This window comes from Pseudochaenichthys georgianus, chromosome 11, assembly GCF_902827115.2.
Source record: "Pseudochaenichthys georgianus chromosome 11, fPseGeo1.2, whole genome shotgun sequence".
Classification (NCBI taxonomy): Eukaryota; Metazoa; Chordata; class Actinopteri; order Perciformes; family Channichthyidae; genus Pseudochaenichthys; species Pseudochaenichthys georgianus.
Window position 1 is genome coordinate 8,298,719 of NC_047513.1, and position 22,227 is coordinate 8,320,945.

A 22,227-nucleotide genomic window follows, 5' to 3' on the forward strand; every position below is an offset into this window, starting at 1 on the left:
CAGTATCTATAAGGGACGGCTCAATTCAAAGAAGAAGAATTTCTGATTGCGAGGCGGAGGTGAAACACACCATTTCAGGCCATTGGATTCTATATATAGTAGCCAAGTACGGCGTAGGAAAACTAATTCGCCATTAACCAGCGGTCCACAGCCACCTGCATTCTCCTTTCCAAGAAAAACACAGGATCTGTGCAGCCACAGTGGAGGGGTGAGGGGTGAGGGGCTTCAACACACAGGTCTGCTTCTCTTAGGGACGCTGACGTCAACACATTTTTAATAGTGCTCTTAATAACAGATAGCCATCATTGGGGTATTGTCCAGAAGGCCACAAGACTAAACACAAATGGCCTCTTACTCTACGTGCTTTCCCCAACAACTTCTTTAACATGCTGTTCCATTTATCCATCGACCCCACGTTTATTTCCCTCCCTTCCTTCTATTCTTTAGTGGGACTATATTTAGCGAAGCAAAGGTCAGTGTGTCTTTCTGCAGGGTAATGATTCAAGGGCACGGAGAGCGACGGACAGAGGTAACAGGCCAGGCTAATGGCCGGGGGCTGGCTGACTGCTGAAATCTGGATGGGGTTTTATCAGGGATGAGATCAGGACAACACAGAAAGGCAGGAAATAAATGGGCACAGTGCAGGAAAAAGGGAATCTCCGTTGGGCGTTGACGCAGAAAGTTCCACATTTTCAGGAAAAACAAAAACAAACAAATAAAAACAATTGTAGGAAAAATAGGAAAAGGTTCCAATCTAACCTAAACATTTGATTGCAAAGATGTTTAAAAACTCAAAATTACATAATCATTTGGTCTTGAATTCCCTCTGGTAGAAATTCTGTACTTTAAACAATCTGTAAAAAATGGAAGGACAATTTTAAGTCCAAGATTATGAACCTATGGACCTGGTTGTCTGGGTTACCAGTATTACTTTTCTGCGTAAACAACCTGTCTACAACAGACAATCTAATACTGCCTCATTGAGGAGTCCTGAGCCTCAAAGTACTGTTTTAAAACCCTCTGCTCCTCATTGAGTTGATCTGATAATTACCCTTAAAGGATGGAGTTTAGATTCTAGGAGCCAGTGGCTTAGTGCCAGGGAGGAGTCAGAGAGGAGCAAACGGGACGGGAGGAAATCAGGTGGAAAGACAGGGAAGAAAAGGAGGAAGAAAAAGGGCAAAAGGACAAAATAAAAACACAATTCAGCAGAGATCAAAGGAAAAAGGAGGATGGCCTTTTGCAGGTGCATGGCGTGAACCCTCACCTCGCTTCTCACATGACCCCCCGTTACATTAAGCTCGCAGTGAGACAGACAGAAACAGACTGGGAGAGGAAGGGGGGCAGACGGGGTCAGAGCCAGGGAGGAGAGATAAAAACTGAAATATGTGTCTTGCTAAAAAGAAAACCATGTACTAGAGATATGAGATGTTGGCTGAAACGTGTGCTTGCATGTTTATTTCCAACTCAAGGAGTAAAGACACTGAATGAGTACTATGACGCCAGAGTAAAAGATAAAAGCTTTACAGAAACAGACAGAAGATAAGGGGAAACTAGACAAAGGTATGTGTGAATTAGGGCTGTCCCGAATGCAATTTTTCGGGTTCCGGGGGGGGGGGGGGGGGGGGGGGGGGGTAATCAGCAGTGAACAGCTTCAACACGTGTATATCGCTTTTATTCACGGCATTCATTGTGTTATTCTACAGTATTGTTGTTTTATAGTTAATTGTTAATGTAACCCAATTTGTGTTCTTTGAAATTTAAAAAGATATTGCATTGCGTTTGTTACTTTCGTTGCAGTTGTATATGTCTTAAGTGTAATTTGGCTTCCTATTTTTTATGGACATGCTTTTACTTTGAAGGAGAGTTAGCGCTGTTGACAGGAAGTTGTTGTTGCTATGGAAACAGTGACGTTGATTAATGGATTAAAGTCATATCTACATATAAAAACTGAGAAAGTAAACGATAAAGTTTATGGTTAAGTGTTAGCACCCCCCGAAGAGGCACAAGCTCTTACGTTGATATTGGAGATTTCAATCAATTCAATTTGTACGAAAAATCCGAATAACGAAATTGAAACCCGAATAGTACTCCAACGAACGAATATTCAGATATTTGGGTACAGCGTAGTGTGAATGAGTGTTTTCAATGGAGGATCTGAAAGAGACAAAAACATAAAGCTGCCCGAAAATCTATCAAATATGAAACAACTAGCTCAAGATTAAATTTGTGCAGATAATGATGAGTAACTGTTTGTTGGAAGACTTGCTAACACTTCAAGTAGATATCATTGAATTGTATGGCGTAATACCAGCCCACTGGGTCTAAGGGATCATGTGGTTATTTTCCATCTCAGTAATAAATCTTCCAAATAGCTTGTGCTGTGTTTCCCGTAGACTGTGAGGAACCCAAACTAAACAAAGCCTCAGCATTTAGGATGAGTGTTGATGAGTGCCCTGCTGTGTTCTCAAGTCTGCAGGAAAAAACAAAGCCGAAAGTTTGACTGTCATTGCAGTAACGGCACAGCGAAGCTTTTAAGTGTATAAACCACCTCAGCTCCAACTGAGACAGCTGTATCGTCCAATCTGTGACACAGCGGACGCCTGAACCTCACAAGACAGAAAAGAAACCTGGTACTTCCTGAAGAACTCTGCAGCACCTCGGAGGCAGCCAAGGCTATGATTCAGATAGCCCTGTGTGCAGGGCTCGACATATTAATACGGGGCCATCTAGTATTTAGCTCGTGCAATGCAGCCTCACCTGCTGGTTGCCCGATCGGGCAATCTATTATGCCAGTGTCATGCAGCTCGCAGATCCAGTAATGAGTGATACGACAGTAAAACTAAACATATCTATAACTAGTTTACGTAGTTTGAGAGGTAATTAAAATAGCTACGTGTGATATTCTAACCTGAAGTGTGTGTGTTTTGTCCGCTCACCGCTGCATGTGATCATGCAGAGCTGCGTGTCGACTCGTCAGCAGCAGCTGATCTCTCTTTCTCGTCAGATTAGACTTCACTCGCGTTTATGTCCATATCGATCAGATCCAGCTAGTTCTAGCTAATGATATGACTACCTGCGTATTAAAAGACACCTAAACAATAAGTGTCGCTATGCAACCGGATGAGGCCACAAAGTATAGCGCAGCATTATGCATTTGTTTACATGCCCACCGGAACCCCGAGGCATTACCAACAGATCAACGCACAATCAACCCATCCAGGACATCTCTTTCTCCACATTAAGTGTTAGACATTAGAGTTGACTATTCTTGTCTGTCACATACTCTTCTTGTCTGTCACATAAGTGGCGCAACTGAAGCGGTATTGCTCTAAAGGGAAATTATTTTGACCGGACATTTTGACCGAAGAGATTTAGATTTGCCGGCTAACGGGAACTCTGACGTCTCCATTTTGTGTGCTTCGCGGATGCGCTCGGCTCCTCTCGACTGCTGCTCGGTCAGCTTCCGGATGAGGAGGCATTCGTTCGACCAACTTACAGTAGATAACAAACATTTTTAACAGGGGCCATAATAGTGTAAATAATGTTTGTTTTGGCAGTTATAACTGAATGTAATGTTTTCTACTTGTTTACATCTGGGAAGGCATTTGCCTTCATCAGATGGAAAGTGTCTTGACCAACAACTTAAGTATTTCTTATAGCTATGCAGGGCATGCAAGCGAGCAAACACAAACAAGAACAAACAAACAAGTGAAATTAAGAATACAATATAATATAATATTGTGGTGGTTCATCTTATAATTCAGTCTAGAGAATGCACCAGACAGCATCTAAGACCTGCACAAATCTAAATGTTCTAGGGGGAGGCCCCCCAAACCCTTCGTGTGCGTCATTTCGTCCGCGCGCATTTTTCAGGGCAATCTCCATTGGGCTCAGGGCCATCTGTAGATTAGCTTAGATGGCCCACAGGGCCATCTGTAGATTAGCTTAGATGGCCCACAGGGCCATCTGTAGATTAGTTTAGATGGCCCACAGGGCCATCTGTAGATTAGCTTAGAAGGCCCACAGGGCTATCTCCCAAAATCCTTAATATCATGCACTGCCTGTGTGTTTCCTTGCATTCAAGACTCACTTATTAAACTCAGATATGAGGAGAAGCTAATGTTGCATTCAGCAGGGTCCTCAGAGCTGATTTTTGGATTTCAAAGTCATTGTTTTTGTTGTGAATCGCTCTTATGAAACTGCTGCACTTTCCATCTCAATAATTGTTTGACTTAAGTATTGGCCGCCCCAAGGAGAACACAAAAATGCAGTAAAGCAGGAAATATTCACGGTTAAGAATGATCACTGATGTGTTAGTGACAAACTAACAACAATCACGATATATATGTTCTAATCTGCAGCTTCTCGGCTTATCAGATTCAGGTTCAGCGAGGAAGAAAGACATGTACACATGCTTTGAAACCCGCCTGAGCATGCTCTCCTTCCAGACAATGAAAACCCTGTAATACATTCAACTCTAATGAGCTCCTGGCTACCTGACGGCCTCACTGGAGATGTCGTCTGAATTATAATGAGTAGGAAATAGAGACAGACTGACAGAATTATAGACGAGAGAAAAAAGTGAGATATGACAATAGTCTCCATGCAAAGGTGCACTGATTCTGTGTATCTGTTGCACAGCAACACACTGTCCTACATGTGCACACACAGAGACACCTAAGTTGTGCATGTTTGTGACACATGTCTAATGCTTCCTGAAAAGTCAGAAAGCAAGACATCGAAGCCATTGTTTCAGATGAAAGGGAAAGACCAATATATTTAGAAAGAGGAAATATGAAGTGAAGTGAAACTCTCTTCACTTACTGAGCAGATTCAAATCTATCACAAAGACCTTTGCTATAGATTATTTGCATGGCGACTAAATGACATAGTCAGATAAGGGGAGCTGTGCTGGCACCATTGTGAGTTAAGAGATTCTGAAAGACATACTTTAAAACATGATAGACAAACTTGACTCTTATACGACCTAAATAAATAATCCCAAGCCAAGTTGTCAGAAACTGATGGATGCCGTTATGAAGCTGGTGTGACTAGAGATGGAATGATAGAGGAGACTTCAGAGCAGCAAAGAGAAGATAAATATCTGCATTTAAATCTGGCTTCTGTGTTGTGGAAAGATGACTTTCATTTTCCTCCAACACACACATGCACGCAAACACACGAGCCGTGACGAGGCCAACAACCAAGATATGGTAACTTTAGTTGTTGGAATGGACACACACACACACACACACACACACACACACACACACACACACACACACACACACACACACACACACACACACACACACACACACACACACACACACACACACACACACACACACACACACACACACACACACACACACACACACACACACACACACACACACACACACACACACACACACACACACACACACACACACACACACACACACACACACACACACACACACACACACACACACCATTTATTTGTATTGTTCATTTGACTTGTACTCTCCAGCGCTGTGTTGGGCCCTAGATTTCCATAACAAATGGCGTTGTCGGCAGGATCTCTGTAAGTTAGATTGTGAACCACTCCTCACATGTCACGTGACGTGTATCAAAGGAAAATGTGCACGAACGTAGCCGTTCTGCGCACATTGCTGTTGGTTGAGGATAAGGTAATTCTCATATCTCTGAGCTTCCTGCCGCGCTTTCAGATGGGCCATACTCACTCTGGGCAGCTCACAGATATGACGTAGGGTTAATGTCCACGTTCACGTACCGTACCCATTGAAACGTGAAGCTGTTGATGGCCAGTGTTTACCTCTCTGCTTAAACAAGGGGTCATTATTCCGTGTAACGATTCCAGTGTTTCCTGTCAAAAAGATCAGAGACAAACCTCCTGACGAGTGGAGATTTGTCCAGGATTTACGATGTAAATGCAGCTGTGCATGCACGCTCATCCGGAATTCTTATCTGATAATTTCCCAAGTTCCAGCCTCTGCAACATATTTACTGCCATAGATGTCTCAAATGCATTTTTCAGTGTTCCGGTACACAAAGACAGTCAATTTTTGTTCACATTTGAATATAATGGTAAACCTTACACATTCACACGTTTGTGTTAAGACTAAATGTTAAAAAAGTCACTAAGCAACAGATGATGTCATTCTTGCGTATGTGTTCATAACACACGGCTGTTGTTATGCTTGCTGTGACGTTACATTAGTCCGTTCTCTGCTTGTAATTATGCCGTTACAAGCTTCAAAGTTGTATTTATCATCTGAATTTGCCGAAACAAGTTTAATATTCTGAAAGCCAATACTTTGAAGATGTATAAGTGAGGTGTCTTGAGTAGTCAAAATTACCTACAAATCATTGTACACACGTGTACATATTATTCTATTTTTATGCAGCTCTGTGTGATTTTGTAGCTACAATTCAGACTAATACACTACCAGAAGTGGAATAAGTACTCAGATATTGTACTTGAGTAAAAGTAGAAGTACCAGAGTGTTACAGTAACAGTCCTGCATTCAAAATGTTCTTCAAGTAAAAGTAGAAAAGTATTATCAGAATATAGTGAAAGTAAAGACAGTAAAAGTAGTCGTTGTGCAGATTGGTCCATTTCAGAATAATATATCTGATATGTTTTATAATGATTGATCATGAAAGTGTTCTCAAAGCTGGTGAAGGTGCAGCTAGTCTGAATGGCTTTGTATTCTGCAGGGTAGCTGGTGGATTTACTCCAGGTGGAACTAAAGTCTGATTTAACACTTGATTATATTTCACATCATTCATCCACATCTGTGAAGTAACTAAAGGTATTACATACATGTAGTGAAGGAAAAGTACACCATGTACCTATGACTTATGTTCATTTCCAACCTAAAAGTACCTAATAAATAGTAATCAATAATGTATTGAAAAGTTATTTGCTGATTGGTTTTTATATCGGCTCAGACAGGTTATATGGGAGGCCCAGTCTACGTACACTCTAACAACAAATGCCTTGGCTAAACAAAGAAAATCAAGGCAATAGGTTGCATCGATGGTTATTGAGTTAAGACAACTTCTATTGAAATGTTGTTAAAGCAACAAAGTTATTTGGGTTAGGGGAGAAGGCTTTTCCTCTGCAATCAGAGGTGTTTTCAATTACCACTCACTTAATAATTGGTAGCATAAACACAAGTTTTTAAGTTGATTACTCCAAAAGTTCCAACTTGTTTTACCGTATGATTTAAATCTAATCTTAAATTGTATGTACTTAATTACCACATGTTGAACATGAACACATGTTTTTAAGTTGACAACTATTTATAAATTAAGTTGCTCCAAATAATATTGTATTCAATAGGGTTTTCCTTTTAGCTTTTTCATGTTTTTGCCTTTAAAGAAAGAAATTAATTGATTCCACAACAAAAATATTAGGCAATTCATTTTTTTTTGAACTGCAGGTGTTTATTTCAACACATGATGTTTCAAAAGGAGAGACTTCATTTAGTTTGAACATTGCCTGAAGACGGTTGACGTACTTTCCATGGTGTGCACCTAGACCGGACTTAAAGACAGACAGGTTTTTATTGTTTGGACTTAAAAGCTGTTCCTCTGACCAATGCTGACCTCATTGTGTATGTTGATGGGTCTGCCTCTCGCGACCAAGGGGGCACTAATTTATTTGTTTGTTTTTTTTTGTTGGTTTTTTTTGTTGTTTTTTTTCCCTGTTGTTTCAGATTCTGCTGTACTCCGTTCTGGACCGCTTCCATGTCACCTCTCAGCACAGGCAGCAGAGCTCATCGCACTAACTGAAGCCTGCACGTTTGCAGAAGGCAAAACCGTGACTATTTACACTGACTCACGATATGCTTTCGGGGTAGTACACGATTTTGGGGCTATTTGGAAGTGTAGACAATTTCTTAAATCTGATGGCAAACCAGTACTTAACCATGTACTGGTTGCAGGCTTACTAGACGCCATTCTGCTCCCATCTGAGGTTGCAGTCTGTAAATGTGCCGCACACGCAAGCAGTACAGACCCAGTTTCCCTAGGAAATGCGTCTGCTGACTCAGCCGCAAAGGCAGCTGCCCTGATTCCTCTCGCACCTCACGCACACTCATTTGTTAAAATCCCTGTCTCCTCCTTTACTGACAAAATGTCATCACTGACTTCCATGCAGCAGCTAGCTACGCCAGTTGAGAAGGCTCAATGGAAGGCTGCTGGGGCTGTTTTTGGGTTGGCCCAAATTCCAATCCATGTCTTCCCAGACATTTTTTCGCTAAGTTGACACATGGGTGGGATCATGTGTCAAAAGGGGGGATGTTAGAGTCTATAAATCAGGAGTGGTTCACAAGGGGGTTCACAGTAACAGCTCAAAAGCACTGTGAAGCATGCTAATCTGCATTATGCAAAATTACAAACTAACAAAATGCTGTGCAGACACAGGTCTGTCATGGACACAAGCTCTGCCCATTGTGCTGATGTACATGAGGATGCGGAAAAGAACACGGAGTCAACTCAGCCCATTTGAAATCCTTTTTTGGGCTCCTCCACAGATTGGAATCAAGGCTCCAGGATGTCCTCTTCCCTCCACAACTTTGTGTGAGGATGCTATGTTGTCATATTGTGTTAACCTATCATCCACTTTAGCGACTGCCACTGGTCCGCTTCACCGCCTTCAACCGGGCGACTTCGTGCTGGTCAAGGATTTCCGGAGAAAGAGCTGGAAATCCAATCGTTGGCAAGGTCCCTACCAGGTGCTTCTCGTCACCCAGACAGCGGTCAAGGTCGCCGAGAGAGCTACATGGGTCCACGCCAGCCACTGCAAGGTCGTGGTCACAGGAAAGGAGAAACGATAGAAACAGATGACAACAAGTGACATGTCCAAGTCACCAACAGATGACAACAAGTGACATGTCCAAGTCACCAACAGATGACAACAAGTGACGTGTCCGAGTCACCAACAGATGACAACAAGTGACGTGTCCGAGTCACCAACAGATGACAACAAGTGACGTGTCCTAGTCACCACCAGCACCACACTTGCACTACATACACCAAAACACACTACACACAAGGTGTCACGAGCAAGTGCCAGCTGAGCGGTTCCATATGCTCTCTGGTTCCTCGTTTGTGTTATCAGTGTGCGAAGTCTGACGGTCCGTGTCACGAAATCGACCGAGAGAATACACTCACACACACCATGGAACATTTCCCCCTCGTGATGAGGGCTCGCCTGGAGAGACGACAACGCAACCGTGAGCAATGTGAATGCTACTGGAGAGCCTGGACACTCATAGAATGGTTCCTCTGCATACTTGCCATGATAGTTGTGTTAGGACTAGTCCTATATTTTATGTATCCATTTCAGCACACAGCATGTCAGCCAAAATCGAGGTATCTAAGAGGTACATGGGGAAAGCAGGGCGAACCACATTTATTTTATTTTGTTGTCTGTATGTATGTATCCGGCGCCGACCCGTGTGGCACATTTTACATAGACATCGCGCCCAAAACTCAGACCCGGAAAAACGTAAGCAACCTTTGACGCCACTGTTGACATCCATAGGTACATCTACATTTAATCTATACATAGGCGACCATAGCAACATTGATGTGGGTCAGACCAGTAATGGGATCACCGGTAACGTCTGGTGGCACACTCTGAGATCATTCTTGCAGGCCTCAGGACAAAATGGGTCATGTTATGCATGCACCCTTTTCCCCCAGGACACCGGAACACATGCGGTGACGGTGCTTACAAAATTTCGTATCGTCACATATCTGGTGCCCCTGAGAGAATCCTTTCTAACGTAGCATTCCCTGATGTTAAACATATTTCCCTCCAACTGGCGTGGCCCAGTGATGCTGGGTTTAGCGCGCCAGAAGATTACGTTTGGTTGTGCGGCAACAAGCTCTATCAAGTTCTGGCTCCCCTTTGGAAAGGGACATGCACTCTAGTGGATTTGAATCCAGCAGTCACTGTACTCACGTCCTTAATGCACACGACACATCATTACCCAGAGTTCCAACACCCCGACCACCACAAGGTAAAAAGAGATATGACGTCCGCTGGAGCTAAATTCATGGGTGGCCTCTTCCCATGGTGGGGTACAGTAAACAATGCCCATAAAATAGATACCTTACACGTCCGGCTAGAGAACCTCACTTAGGAGAGGACGCAAGGCTTCCAGGCTTTGACCCCATTCGTAATAGCCTCTAGGAACATGCTCATGCAGCACCAATTCGCTCTTGACCTTTTGTTCGCCTCAAAGGGTGGCCTGTGTCATGTGATCGGTGACTCCTGTTGCACTTACATTCCCGACGCCACCAAGAACATCACTGACACCGTGCTGCATCTTAACAACCTGTTTGATTATCCCAATACTGAAGAAGTGCGTTTCCAGCATGGTGTCCTCAGCTTTCGTTCAGTATACTACTATTCCATTACAAGACAATCCTTTGCGCCACAGTGAGATAGATCAGCTAGAATCAGAAGAGTCTGATTCCGATTCATCAATATAATCATGTGTGTATCTCCTCTCTTATGCTTACATTATATTGGAGTCTGTCCTCCACAAAAACAGCCAGTTTTCTATGATATATTTGTGATGTGTTTACTTAAACCAGCGATGGAGTGTATTCATTGATGTGTTATATCAGTCTATCCTATCATTTGTTTTTTTCTATTGATCAAGTATGATCAAAAGGGGGGAATGTAGTGGGAATTTTTATTATTATCATCCTTATTATTATCCTTATTATGTCTTTCATATGTTTAAACCAAATGCTTCTTATTTCCTCTTGTTGTGCTTTTACCATTATTATTCTATTATATTCTCTTATGAGTTTCACAGTCTCTGCAAGGCCACAGCTGTTTCAGCAGACTGGGAGACTCATACACAGTCAGACACATCACGAACTTCCCTGCTCTGAGAACCGTTATGCTATCTACTCAAGGCCACTGGGTGTCTCATCAACAATCTGACTGTGAACCCAGATTGTTCTCTTTCCCACTCCTTTTCTATATAACCTTTGCTTTTCCATTGTTCTGCGCACTCTCGCGCAGACTATCTTATACTCTGTGCGACTTGTGACATTATTATATTATTGTATCGTGTATTTGAAGCTTCAAATAAATAACCAAAAGACAGCTTTGCTTGATTCACCATTTATTTGTATTGTTCATTTGACTTGTACTCTCCAGCGCTGTGTTGGGCCCTAGATTTCCACAACACACACACACACACACACACACACACACACACACACACACACACACACACACACACACACACACACACACACACACACACACACACACACACACACACACACACACACACACACACACACACACACACACACACACACACACACACACACACACACACACACACACACACACACACACACACACACACACACACACACACACACACACACACACACACACACACACACACACACACACACACACACACACACACACACACACACACACACACACACACCACACACACACACACACACACACACACACACACACACACACACACACTCATTCTCGTACTCCCTGCCAATCAAATTTCATCCCCTTTTCTCGTCTCCCCCTCCTTCTTTCCCAGAATGCCGATTTCCTTAAAGCATTTTCCACAGACAAAGAGACTCCACTGTTGATTACGACTAGCAGGACGACCAGCACGAGTTGTGACTGATTTGACAAAACAAGAAGTAGAGAATCAAACAAATCAATACTTTCTGCGTTTACATTTTAAAATAAGTGCATCTAAATTCTCCTGAAGCCGTTAATCTTAAATCATAGCCAGAAGGGTAACCAAGCGCAAATGGCAGACAGATATGTGCATATTTGTGCACTGCTTTAAGCCCCGGACACACCAAGCCGATTTTGGCTGTCGATGGATGTCAGGCCGACTATGAGCGTCCTGTCGCCCTACTCAGTTTGGTGTGTCCCACACCGTTGGGTCTTTGCGGCCATGCCGACACCTTTTTTGGCCGAAAACCTTTATTTCCTTTGGCAATCGGCCAAATAAATCACTCTGATTGGCTGTTCAACTTAGCAAATCAGTGCATGAGAAGCGAAACGGAAGTGAGGGACCCAAATAAACTATTAAGAAGGCAAATCTGAGATTTCATTTAACTCCAGCTCTCGACTCAGGTTCGGGAAAGCCCCATGAGCTTCTCGTTGTAGAGTGAAAATGGAACGCACACGCTATTTGTTGTTTGTTTATATCACGCAGTCTGTTCTTCTTCTCTCGGTTATCACGCAGTCTGTCTTCTGGTTGTTGCCTCTTTTGAATGACGAATACACACTACCGCCACCTGCTGGTAAGGAGAATTATTGCCACTCACGCATGCGCAGTTTGTATGTGCTACTTGGCCGTCGGCTGAAGTCTTTGCGGTGTGTTCCAGTGCGACTGTTGGCCAAGACGTGACGTGAGACGTGAGGCGACACAACAGTCGGGCCCGTCTGTATGAGTTCTTTGGTGTCAGCTTGGTGTGTCCCTACCTTAACACTCTTGGCTAAGAGAAGTCAAGTACATTTTTATTTATAGCGTTTGCTTTGTGACACTTTAAATACATGCCAGATTAACCTCCTTCACTGTGTTGGAAATTGCTGTTGATTAGATCAACTTGGACATTCAAACTGGAGGAAACCAAAACCAATGTACCTCACACTGCTGCTGAACAGGGCAAGTATTTCATTGTACAAACCATGCAGCGAATGCTGAAGTGCGTCACTGAATAAAAAGAATATCCGTCAACATTTGAGTTCTATGGTTCTACGCTGCCGCTCTTCCACATTGGTTTATGATGCTGTTTGTGTACCACTTGTAGCTTATAGTACAATCAGTGATTTCACTCTGGATGACTGAGTCCCTGAAAATATAGAACCAGTGAGGGACTTTCTGCATGTGTGATGTCTGGGTGAGTTAGTCAGCCTTTCCTCATTGGCAGAGCCACCGCAGTCTTAATTCCTCAGTCTATTGCATTAAAGCTGGATGTTTCAGTCTCTAGACTGAGTGGCTCGCTCCCTGTGTTAAAACATTAAAGACAGAGGCACGACGGCGTCACCGCAGAGAGATGGCAGCCCAAATGAGCAAGCCACGCTCGCTAGCTTTAGTGAGAAAATTAAAAGTGTGTGTGTGATAATGCAAGACAGACATCACCCGTTTTCATGGCATGTGGGGGGTCTGGGCCCCCTAATAAAGTGTGCCTGCAGTGAGTGGGCGAGATGAGTGAGTGTCTGTCTGAGGCACTCACTGACTTTCACGTTTCAACAAAAAACAGAGACTTGACTCATTCATCACCGCGGCTGGCCGGGGGGGGGGGGGGGGGGGGGGGGGGCAAACTACCAACAGGGAGAGCAAATGGGTCATATTTCTACTTCTTATGGAGTTAAGAAATAAACAAGGGCTTTTCACTTAATAAATACAATATGTGAAGTCAGACAAGGGTTAATGACTCAGCATGCTTTCTCTGTCAGATCATTTGATTCTATTAATTCAATCACCATATAATATGAACTCCTAAAGCATCAAACTTGCCAAGATTTTTTGAAGAATCCCACTTTAAGTTGTAATAGTGAGGAACATTTACAGAGATTGTGTGCTGTGGGTGATAAGGAAAGGACAGACTAGGGGAAGGAACATACTTAGCTTTACGGTCGACTGGCGGTGCTGATCAAATGGTGCCATTCTTATCACTAATGTAATGTATGGCATACCTTTGAAGTAGCCAATAAGACAAGCCCAGCCCCTGCATTCCCTGTAACATTCTTGGCAGCTGTTTCAAGTTATTCTCTTCCATAGAAGCATATACCTTGAGTAAATTAAAAACTAAATTTCATCCCCTCCCAATTTGTACACCATTTTGTTTCCACGTTTTTTTTCTCTAAATTTGACTATTGGAAGTGAGAAATATAATAGGGAATACATCAAATTAAATGTGGCATGTCTGATCTGGCAAAAAGCTGCTGTTTTATCAGATTTTTGAAAACCAAACAATGTTTTGCAAGCAACTGGTTTACTATGTCATGTGGCTGGTGACTGTGGCTGTTATGTCATCATACTGAGGCCTGTAAACACCCCTCCCCCTGAATGTCTTCAAGTCTTCCGTCTTCAATCTTTTCCTCATTGACCCATGTCAGCAATGATCTGTATCTATGTGCTGCAGATAAAGAGAAGATGCAAGTGTATTTTATTATTATTATTAGTATTATTATTAATAATGCTATGATAACGTGCAATTACGTAACTGCCACTACGTTTTAATTTTTGCACTACTAACTACTGCTAATAATGATTGCATTGATTGTGTGACCATCTATGTTTCATGTTGTCGGTGGATGTTTAATTGCACTTTTTCTGCTGTGTTTATTGTGTTTGTTGTATTTTGTTACTCTGTTACTCTGGCAGAACAATTTCCTTTGGGATGAATCAAGTCTTATCTTATGTGAATCTAAATTATTATGGGGATAAGGCGGTTCATGCTTGTCTGAAGTGTGTGAGAAGGTGAAGGCTTGTGTGAGTATGCACTTGTGTGGTTGGGAGTGTGAAAAAGTTTTTAGGCAATTAGTCTTTAGCTAACTTTATGTATTTTGGGTAACAAGCACTGTCACACGCAGTCACATCCATCATAAACACGCCACACACACAGCCACAGAGTCCCAGGGCAAGTTGTGACATCAAAGACCACAGGGTTCCCAAAAGACCAATGAGTGGAGCAAACACAGATAAAAAAGACGGTACTGCTGAAGCCATCTCTTTCATTTGCTCGCTATTTTCTCTCCCTAGACTTCGACAGGTTATCTTTTCACTCTGAAGGTCTCAGACAAGACAACAACTGCCAGAAAATGTGTTCTTCGGCCCATTTTTTACTTATCAAGTCAAAACATTGGAAGATTTGTTTTTTGATTTGATGGCATTTTAACTGCAAACAACTTAAAGGTCAGGGTTGAATAAAGCCTTTTGAACTGATGTTACTGAGTAGAACCTTTGTGTGAGATCAAGGCAACTCTTCTTGTTTTGTGGTACTTTAGGAATAACTAAAAATCAGCTGGAGGAAACTGTCTGTTTTATATGTCTTTCATGCTGGCAAGAGCGAGCCCCACACGTGGCTCTGCTTTTGATTTAATTGCTTGGGATAAAAGGACACTTTAACAATTAATATCTTCTTTGAACCTGCAGACTGCTACCACACTGACACTGGAGTCTCTTTGTCATGCGCATGCATTTTTGAAAGATCTTCCCAATAAAATGAATTTAAGCATGTGCATGTCCAATAAAGGAAGTTACAGCAGCATTCATCTGCTGTCATCTGAATCAGTGTCAGCCCCATCTTGGGCAGTACTTATGATTGAGCTCAGCAAAGCCACATACAGAACAGAGACACATTGAATCATTTATATTTGGTCTCAATACAAGTTGTAGCTTTGCCTACCCTGCCTTTACATAAGAAGTGGGGTTTGTAGAGATAAGTATTTAGAAAAGTATCAAGCCTTGTATTTGTGAGATTATGAATAAAAACGGTGCTTGGTGTTTCTGAAAGCTGGACATCTCACATTTTCAATCAAGCAGTGTGGTCTAAAATGCAGGTGCAGCGCCAACAAGTGTATGGGCCGGAAAAGTCTGGGTTGGATCAACTCAGTCCAAACAACCACAAAATCCCCACTGTGCCTCTTTTTCTCTCTGCAACCGGCTGGCAGCACTCTCCCTCAGTGGCTCTTGGTGGTCCCTTTTGAAAACACATATCCAATTTATTTTTGCATCATTCTACAACGGGTTTCTAAATCAACTCAGCTGAAGACTTTCCACTGGTATCGCAATGAATGTCATCTCTCTCTCTAGGTCGTCCTCAGACGAGCCCTCCATCGTTGCTTCCAGTCATCCCGGTTCTCCATACGTCTGGCTAGTTCATTGGTACTTTGTGCTCCTACGTCATTCTTGAGTATGAATGTCATGGTTGGCTTTAAGTGTGTGTCAATGCTTCCATTTCTTTGTAAAACAGCTTAGAAACTACATCTTGCCACCTACTTTAAGTCTCTAATTGACTGGACACAAACTTGGGTACTACATCTTACTGCGGCTCTAAGCTGAAACTCCCTACAACATATGGCATTTGGTGAATGTTATGCTTTGACAGAAACTTGGTTGTAACTTCTCAGCACTGGCAATGACCGTAGCAATGTGGCCAGCATTACAGCGAGCCATACAGGACCACGCCTAGTCTGTCCCTTCATCCTTTCTGCTGTGTGTAGACGGCAGACTCAGTCCTACCTCAATCCTACTGCCATAAACAATGTCAAAACCAACCAACCAACTCCTTCTCCATGAACCACAGATGATAGCCATAACACAGCACACCTCTTCAGTTAGGCTGACTTTAGCCAAAACAGCCTCAGACAAAGCCCAAACCTACCTCTTCACTTTATCTCTCTCAGCCTTGGTTTGATTCGAAAACCTTCAGAGAGCTCCAAGGGCACTTAAAAACTGCAGTTTTTGACGAACTATGGCTTTCAAGGCCTACTTGTAAATCTAAGAGTCTGATGGGCAAATGGTAGACAGCTTTAACCTTTAGATGTAATATTGATTAAACGGCATACGAAGAGTTTATGCAAAATGGATTTGTAAGTGTGTGTTCGACCATTACTGAAGCCGGAAACCGTGTACCCTGTCAGGTGTTTCAGAGATATCTTACATGTTGCAGAAGCCTTGCTTATCTGCTCGGTGAAGTGTGTCGTTGGTTCCACTTGACCTGCTCTGTGCTTTTATCTGCCCTGCTGGGGGTCCACGGTCACGGAGCCAACACAGATTCACTCAATCATAAACACTCACAGATACCAAAGCAAGTGGGACGGCTGATAGAGACATTTAAGATGATGAGGACATTCTTTGCACTAAAAAGTGGTTCCAGGTGTGTCTTCTTCTGAAAAATATAGCTTCAGAAAATCAATAACTGTAAGAAACAGTTATTTGTGGTGTGCCCTTTTAAAAATGTGTACTTTTATCATTCTTACAAATTACAGGTCAAATTTAGAGCAATGCGGCACCACAATAACATGAATTCAGAACATACTATATCAACATAAATGTCTGGCATGGTGGCAGACAATATAGGAGCAGCAGCTTCTTCTCTAAACTTTATTTAGGTTTTCTAAATCAGAAATGACCACACTTAACAACAAAAGTAACTACTGTGGTGTAACATTACAAATGTTTGAAAAGTACTGGTTTCACACTAAAAGAAGCTGGATTATGCATGATCTATCTGTGCAGCTACCAAACAACCACCACAGTGCCCATAGGCCAGGCACTTAGGCCAGCTGAAATATGCAGTCGAATAAACTAGCCTCATGGTTGAGTTTGAAACAATCAAAATTGATAGCAATCAGAGTGTCATATTGGTTAACATGACTTACAAAATATATTTGTATACCATTACCAAGTACCTGAAGATAGACAAAATATTGGATGGGTATTTAAAAAAAACATTGCACAAATTGGATCTTATATAACCTAATATAAAATAAAACGGCAGGCATGGATGTCCATCAACACTCACCTTTCAGAGCGACTGCCATGCTTTCCTGTGTTAGAGGCCCCAGTGTTTGTTTGGCCAGCATGCCCGGGCTCGTGCAACCTGTTGTCTATTCTCTTGCTTTGTATGGGTCACCAAAGCCACTGTACACATACACACTTCCAGGAAAAAGGCCTGCAGTAACGTCGAGAGATGATCGTAGCGACCCTGACCCGGGCCACCACTTGACAACATGCCAGAGAAATGCTGACGTCACTGTGCTGTGTTTTCCAGGGTCTGCATGTACGGACTCGGCTCGGTAGCAATCGGGAATGTGATCAGGTCAACCTTTTGCTTTGACCTGATCCCTCACAGTAACTACATAATGGCAGGAAAACCAGGGAAAAGGGTACATCCTGTGAGGAACACTGGTATTTAGGGGCTTTTTGGTTTGGGTATTTTCCTCCTAAATGGATTCTGTCATGATGAATACTGAATTTGAAAGCAATGCTTTCAGATCAGATCAGATTTTAAGTATTCTCATTTTTAAGATGAAAAAAAACCTTTTTTAGGAAAACAAAGGTTCTTGCCAGAAATAACTAAATGAAACCAATATATCATCTATTTGCCTTATGGGGATGGGACTATAGCATTTTATTGTGGATAAAACACTAACAAAAAGTGAATCGTGCTGAACTTCCATTATCATTCTGAATATCATCGCTGATTGAATTGAAAAGGCTGTCTCACTCACTTTCATTGTAGCGATGTGGAAAGAAATGCTTGACTGAGGAAATACAGGCATTATCATTAAAAAAAACGTATGTAACTATTAGATTTTTCCTCCATTTATGATTAACGTATCTGGAAGTTCTGAGTTCATAAAAATGCTGTGTCAAATAATGGAAGGGTAAGTGATTCCAGTGATTCATTTTAAGAGTTTACGCATATTTTGATGAATATAATTAGGGATAATATAGTGAAAAACAATTTATTTTTGCATTATTAAATAAAATTGACCCATTGCCTCCACCTGACACTACAGCAAATCTCCACTAAAACCCAGGGAGACAGGGTGTCCAGATTGCAGAGACCACACAGCCATATCCCTGTATACACTTAAGTCTCCAGCACCTCCTCTCAAACTTTCCCTGAGACAAACAGCTCGGCCTCAACCTGTAGTGGAATTGGGCCGTCTTTGCTGCTGCCAACAGCATAAATCAGTATAAAACTGAGACAGTAACACAACAGAGTTCTTCCCAAAGGAAACGAACAGCGTCATTCTTCTGTCAAAATGAGCCTGTGGTTCATTAGTTTTGGTCTAACCAGTGTTATTAGAGCTATTTGAATCTGCATAAAGACGTCTAGTTGTTCTTCTTCCTGTAATTATAATGGGATGACTCAACTGCCCACAGCCAAATGGTCTTCCTCAAGAGCAATTTGGTCTTGCTGGTAATGGTCAAACACTCACTTTATTGTGACCACATCAATGTCAGGTAAAGCCACACATTGACAGACATATGGGCTCGCACACATTTACACTCACAAACACATACATATACTCACAGTCATAAACAGGAGCCCAGCCCTCACCAGACTTAACACCAGCTAATTGCTCATGTATGGCTCCTTTCACTCCACACACACTCACACAGTGCAACAAAGCGTGCTGGCTCGCTGGCCGTCTACAGCTGTGACGTCTCACATGTGGCGCTGTGTTGATATAAGGAGTAACACAAGTGGAAAATTGGAGCTGGTGGGGCCAGACTGCTGACTTCCTGATAGGAATAGTGGAGTGGTGGTTGACCCATATATACATAAAGTAGTCAACAGGCTCAATCACTGAAGGGAAGACAGACAAAGGGTCTGTGTAGCTCAATGCATAATGTGATGTGGCTACTGAACAGGGTTTACCTTAGCATGGACTTACTTATACACCTTATAAGATAAAAAGTACTTTATTGATCCCAATTTGGGAAGTTTTTGTAAAAAATAGTCAAAATTAATAGCCAACACCACACACACACACACACACACACACACACACACACACGTCACTATAACTGTTACACAGTTCCATTAAAGGATGTGGCTCACTTTCTCTCAATCCCCAGAAATTAAAAGGAAGTCACAAAATTAAAATCGGAACTACTGAGAACTTACCACCACGCTGACTTTCATTTAGCACACACCCCAACAACCCTTAGAACACCTTTAAGCTTAGTGGTGGTCAGAATATGAACAGTTAATTTTGCATATGCAGAATACTTTCATTTGTAAAAATAAAATCTGAAACTGCTACAGTTAAGAACCCTTATTATTATTATTATTCTTCTTTCTAGTATTGGGTGCACATGACGGATGTTTGATTAGTAATTGCCTGCCAATAATGTTTTGCTTGATGTGATATATGATCGAAAGTGGCATTCAGTTTATAAGTATTTTGGAGCTATGCAACTCATAAGGAACTTCAAATCATAAAAATGGTAATTTAAGCTTATTTTAATACCCATGTGGCTTTAGAAGATCTTACCAAGTTCTCTCTGTGAAAAAGCTGCTTGAGTTTTCACATAATTGTATTGTGATATAAAAAGTTATCTGAAGCAGTGCAGAGACTCACAAGTTCCTAATTATGATGTTGTGTTGTGGCATTCCCCTCTTAAACAGCCATTATTTTTATTGGATCTCTTTCCCAAGATTACCATACACAACGTTGGACTAAACTGTCTTGATGAGCACAGACACACTGTAGGAGAATCCATGAGTTATGGAAAGAAAATCATAATAATTTCAAATCACATTAAAAGAGTACCTCACATTAGCATTGGAGGCATTCTGTTATCCAAGAGCGCAGGTAACCCAGGCTACTACTGAGACCTATCAGCGGTGAATTCCCAATCCAATCATTCAGTCCCATTACTACACTTCACTGTATGATGGGATGCAGTGAGACATAAGGGTCCCCATTATACACACACATGTGGTGCTGGTTACAAGTGAAGCTTTTTCCTCACTGGATTTTAGTGGTCTCGACTAAAACATCAACTAAATCACAAATGCAACAATATCGCAGTGAGGGTTGGTGCACTTTGGCCCTGACTCCTTACTACTGATCCGGGAAATTATGCTAACCCCACTGTACTCACTGTAAATAGCTCAGCATAGTTTAAAGCAAGATATTGTGTAAAGGTTTAACATAGCCTTTATGGTTGAATGTATCAAATATATGTGTTCTACGACGTGGTAGTAAACATTATTTACTTTTATAGTTTTTATTAAACGACAACAAGATGCTTGTATGGATCAACCCGAGCGCCATAATTCAGTCACTTTCCCCGTGGAGCGGAGTTTGTTAGCATGCTATCCGCTAGCTGCAGGAGTCAGGCGCTGTTGTTTTCATGTGAAGAACAAAAGCAGAGTCTAAACAAAGTTTTCTTATGTAGGCCTTTAAACTTACCCGGGTCTGCCGACGTTTTCATCTTTGTTGTCGTCTTCGGCTTGTTGCTTCAGACACTTTCCCCGTCGACTCGTAACTTTAGACTTGGCTAGCGGCTAGCTAAGTTAGCTAGCGAAGTTAGCAGTGACACCCCACTCCTTCCTCCGGTGTTGTTCTCACAAGTGTTAGAGGAGAACCTGTCTTCACTACGGGCTCGCTCCAACTTCAGAGAACTAACCGCCAACTTCACACGCGGCTCGGCGTTTTAATTCGACACATTGACTTTTGCTGAAAAAGTTTTAGCCGGGGTATTTAAGTTGAAGTACAAGGAGTCTTGTGTGAAAAGTTGCCCCGAGCCTGGGGGGAAATCCAGTGTCCCGGGTCCGAATGGCGCAGAGTTTGTAGGAGCCGTGCTGCGGTCGGTCGGTGTGGAGCAGCGGAATGCGGAGAGTCTAAATGTTCATCCCGTTTGTTGCAACCGTGTCGCATGGTCGATTCCTCCTCCACATCATCATCCTTACCGACAGTCCAAACAACGACGCTTCTGAAAGCAACTAAAAAAGCAAAGCCAACTCTGTTCTCCTTTCTCTGCCCCTCTCTTTCTCCGGCACACACTTTTTCTTTTTCCACTCACTCACTCACTTCTTCGTGTTCTCTCAACAACCCCCCCCCCCCTTTCTCTGTCGGGGTGTCGTGTTTCGCTCTCCTCCTGCCACACGGGGCCGCCCACGCTGACCCACGGAGGGAGGGAGGGGGTGAGGAACTCAACGCCCACTTGTTGCCAAAGATCGTCTATGTTTTTGGAAGAATCACTTTCCCTTTCAGTCCAGAAGTGGCCTTGAAGGAAAGTGTATTACACTTAGCATAATGTAGGCTATGTTAACTGAGTCCCATTTGCAAACACAATTGACCTTAATATTTGATTAGCTCAATGTAAAATTAGTTGTCCGAGGTCTATTTTGATCGCATTACACATTCATTATGAATGCTATCAATATAAATTATAAGATCTGATCGTTTATTTTTGTAGCCTAATGCATTTTTTTTTTAACAAGAAACTTTATTTTTGATGCTTCTAATGATAATTTTCTTACCGGTCTGTAACATTATTTAAGGCATGGACCTATAATATAATTATTCACATAACCTTGATATAAAGTGGTTTTAAAATGACTTCCAATTATCATAACAGCCCTATCCTTTCAATTAATACTAGTTATGTTATATATAAAGGAATGTAGGACATAGGCATACAATGT

The 22,227-nt window shown here is 42.2% G+C and overlaps 1 protein-coding gene across 1 annotated transcript in view; it reads right to left on the minus strand.

Annotated features, from left to right (window-relative positions):
- erf (Ets2 repressor factor) overlaps window positions 1-21,662 on the minus strand; it is a 42,573-nt gene extending 20,911 nt beyond the window's left edge. Inside the window, exon 1 of the mRNA XM_034094302.2 lies at window positions 20,990-21,662. Within this exon, the coding sequence (XP_033950193.1) occupies window positions 20,990-21,011 (22 nt within the window). The 5' untranslated portion in view covers window positions 21,012-21,662. The remainder of the gene's footprint in view (window positions 1-20,989) is intronic.
- Between the last annotated feature and the right edge of the window lie 565 nt (window positions 21,663-22,227).